The 3130-nt window shown below is 62.4% G+C and overlaps 1 protein-coding gene across 1 annotated transcript; it reads left to right on the forward strand.

Moving 5' to 3' along the window:
- The first annotated feature begins 900 nt into the window (after positions 1 to 900).
- LOC127389607 (brain-specific homeobox/POU domain protein 3) lies at positions 901 to 2444 on the forward strand. The gene is made up of 2 exons (XM_051630265.1): positions 901 to 1020; positions 1536 to 2444. Exons 1-2 carry the CDS (start codon positions 901 to 903, stop codon positions 2442 to 2444), a joined length of 1029 nt encoding a protein of 342 aa, XP_051486225.1.
- The last annotated feature ends 686 nt before the right edge of the window (positions 2445 to 3130 follow it).

Here is a 3130-nt window from a genome sequence, read left to right on the forward strand (position 1 = left end):
TGGAGCCGTGGGACACGGCACTGGCAGGATTTGGGTGGTCGAGCTGGGCAGCGTCACGGAAACAGGGCAAGAAAAAGAAAAAGTTGGTAAAACTTCTCCTTGTTTAACCGTCTTTATATTGTTTTAACCCATGGTGCTTATTCCCTCCAGGAGCAGGGTCGGGAAGGCCCGTGTTCACACCCAGGCTCGGGTGTGCTCTGCTTCCCAGATCCCCCGGGGGGAGCCGGGCGGGCAGGGGGAGCAGCCGGGACCAGCGCGGGGCAGCAGCGGGGCCGGGGGAGCTCGACCCCTCCTCCTGGCAGCGGTGCGGGAGCCCGGACCGGCCGGGCGAGGGGCCTGAGAGAGCGGGGACCCCCCGGGCTGCGCTGTGTCGGGGCGGGGGAAGGGCTGTTGAGCCCCGGTTTGGGGGAGGTACAAGCGGGGGGTGTAGTGTGTGTGAGACTCAGTTTTGGGGGTACAACCGGAAGGGGGGGTGAGCCTCTGTTTGGGGAGGTACAACCGAGGGGGATGCGTGTGTGAGACCTGGCTGGGGGTGTGGGGGGGTATAGTCAAGGGGAGGATGAGCTCCTGTTTGGGGGTACGATCGGAAGGGGTGGGGGGCGAGCCCCTATTTAAGGGTGTACAACCGGGGGGTCGGGGCTGAACACACGTTTGGGGGGGTACAACTGGCAGGGGAGTGCGAACCCCTAATTGGGGGGGTACAAGCGGAGGGAGGGGGGGTGAGCTCACTGCCCGGGGGCGGGCGGTGGGAGGTGCCTCCCCAAACCCATCCAATGAGCGGGCGGGGGGGCGGGGGGGGCCGGGCTATAATGCCATTGATGCCGGGGCGGTGGAGCCAGACAATACCGCGCCCCCGCAGCCGGGCAGCCCGGAGCGCCCCTGCCCCGCTCCGCTCCCACCATGATGTCCATGAACAGCAAGCAGGCGTTCGGCATGCACCCCATCCTGCACGAGCCCAAGTACCCCCACCTCCACAACAGCTCCGAAGCCATCCGCAGAGCCTGCCTGCCCGCCCCCCAGGTGAGCCGGGGGGGTTCAATGAGGGGTCCGGCACCTGCGCTGCCCTCTCTCCCCAACTTCTGGCGGCAACCGAGGGTTGTCCGGCTGGGTTTGGGATGGTTTGGGGGGATCACCCGGGCGGTTGTCGCGGGGGGCTGGGGGCTGTGCCTGCCGCCCGGTGGGGCTCGGAGCTGGGAGAGGCGGGGGTCTCCGTGTCGGGCGTGGAAGGGGGGGCAGCCGTCCTGCCCAGCCGCCGGGCAGAGCAGAGGCTCCGCGGGGCTCCCTTCCCTCTGCGGCTGCTCTGTCTTTTGGGGAGGTCACCCCCACACCCCAGGGTCTGTCACCCTGCTCCTGGTCCTTTTATTATTTTTTTTTGGGGGGAGGAGGGGAGGCGGTTGGAACCCGGTTTGTCCGTCTGTCCCAGGCGCTGCTGGAGGGGCAGAGGGGGGTCCCGGTAACCTGCTCTCCTTCTAATCCTCTCCTGCTCTTCTGGTGTGTTTTGGCTCCCACTTTCCCCCCTCCCACCCCCCGTCCAGATCCAGGGGAACATCTTTGCTGGCTTTGACGAGACCTTGCTGCGAGGTGCCGAGGCTCTGGCCGCCGTGGACATCGTCTCCCAGAAAACCCACCCCTTCAAGCCAGATGCCACCTACCACACCATGAGCAGCGTGTCCTGCACTCCTACCTCATCCTCCGTCCACCTGCACCACCCCTCCGTGCTGACCACACACCATCCCCACCACCACCACCACCACCAGCCCTCCCAGGGCCTGGAGGGTGAGCTGCTGGACCACCTCAACACCGCCCTCCCGCTCGGAGGGGTGCCGGGCCCGGACGTGGGCTCCACGCCCTCCCACCCTCACTCCCACATGTCGGCCATCAACCACATGGCCCACCACTCCCAACCTATGAACATATCCCACCCCCACGGCCTCGCTTCCCACGCTGTCATCTCCGGCCCCGAGACGGAGACGGACCCCAGGGAGCTGGAATCCTTCGCCGAGCGCTTCAAGCAGCGGAGGATCAAGCTGGGGGTGACCCAGGCGGACGTGGGCTCCGCGTTGGCCAACCTGAAGATCCCGGGGGTCGGCTGCCTTAGCCAAAGCACAATCTGCAGGTTTGAATCCCTCACTTTGTCCCACAACAACATGGTGGCCCTCAAGCCCATCCTGGAAGCGTGGCTGGAAGAAGCCGAGAGGGCTCAGAGGGAGAAAATGACCAAACCTGAGATCTACACGGCGGGGGACAAGAAGCGCAAGAGGACCTCGATCGCCGCCCCCGAGAAGCGCTCCCTGGAGGCCTATTTCGCCGTGCAGCCCCGACCCTCCTCCGAGAAAATCGCCGCCATCGCCGAGAAGTTAGACTTGAAGAAGAACGTGGTGCGGGTCTGGTTTTGCAATCAGAGACAGAAGCAGAAAAGGATGAAATTTTCTGCCACCTACTGAAGAGAAAACAAAACAAAACAAAAAAAAGAAAAAGATAAAAGCTGGGAGGGCGGTTGGGGAGGAAAAGGGTGGGGGGTGGGCTGGGGTAGGGGGGGATGCTGGCCCCCTCCCCAGCCGGCCCCGCCGCCATCCCGGCCCCTCCGAAACGGGCAGGGTTTGGGGTTGTTGGCTCTTCTTTTCTTCTTTATTTTTTTTTTTTGGTCTCTTTTTATTTTTTTTTTTGTTGGTTGTTTAAAAAAGGAAAAAGAAAAATTGGGGGGGAAAAAAAATAAATAAGGAAAAATAAACCTAAAAAAAAAAAAATACCAAGGGAAACCCGCCCAAAGCGAAGAGGACAGGTCGGTGCCTCCTCCTCCTCCTCACCCCGGCCCCGCTGCTGTGGCTGGGACAGACTGCTTGGGTAGATAAAACTGGGGGGGGGGGGAAGACAAAGACGGAGGAAAAGGATAAAACAAACCGAAAAGCCTAAGAGGGGGTCTCGGGGTGCCCGGAGTGGGGGCAGCAGCAGCCAGAGCCCGGGGGGTCTTTGTCACAGCCCCCCTGCCCGGCCTCGGGGGCGGCAGCTCCGCGCTCTGTCCCGCTCCTCTTTTACAAAATGGATAAAATACGTAATAAAATAAATAAGAAAGAAACCGAGCTGGAAGCCGCTGAGGACGGCTGTAAATACGGAGGTGCCGGCCCGTGCC

This window comes from Apus apus, chromosome 12 (genome assembly GCF_020740795.1).
Source record: "Apus apus isolate bApuApu2 chromosome 12, bApuApu2.pri.cur, whole genome shotgun sequence".
Lineage (NCBI taxonomy): Eukaryota > Metazoa > Chordata > Aves > Apodiformes > Apodidae > Apus > Apus apus.

Coding starts and splice junctions, on each gene's coding strand:
- LOC127389607 (XM_051630265.1), top strand. CDS start 901: ATGATGTCCATGAACAGCAAGCAGGCGTTCGGCATGCACCCCATCCTG. Junction 1,021..1,535: donor CCTGCCTGCCCGCCCCCCAG/GTGAGCCGGGGG, acceptor CCCCCCGTCCAG/ATCCAGGGGAACATCTTTGC.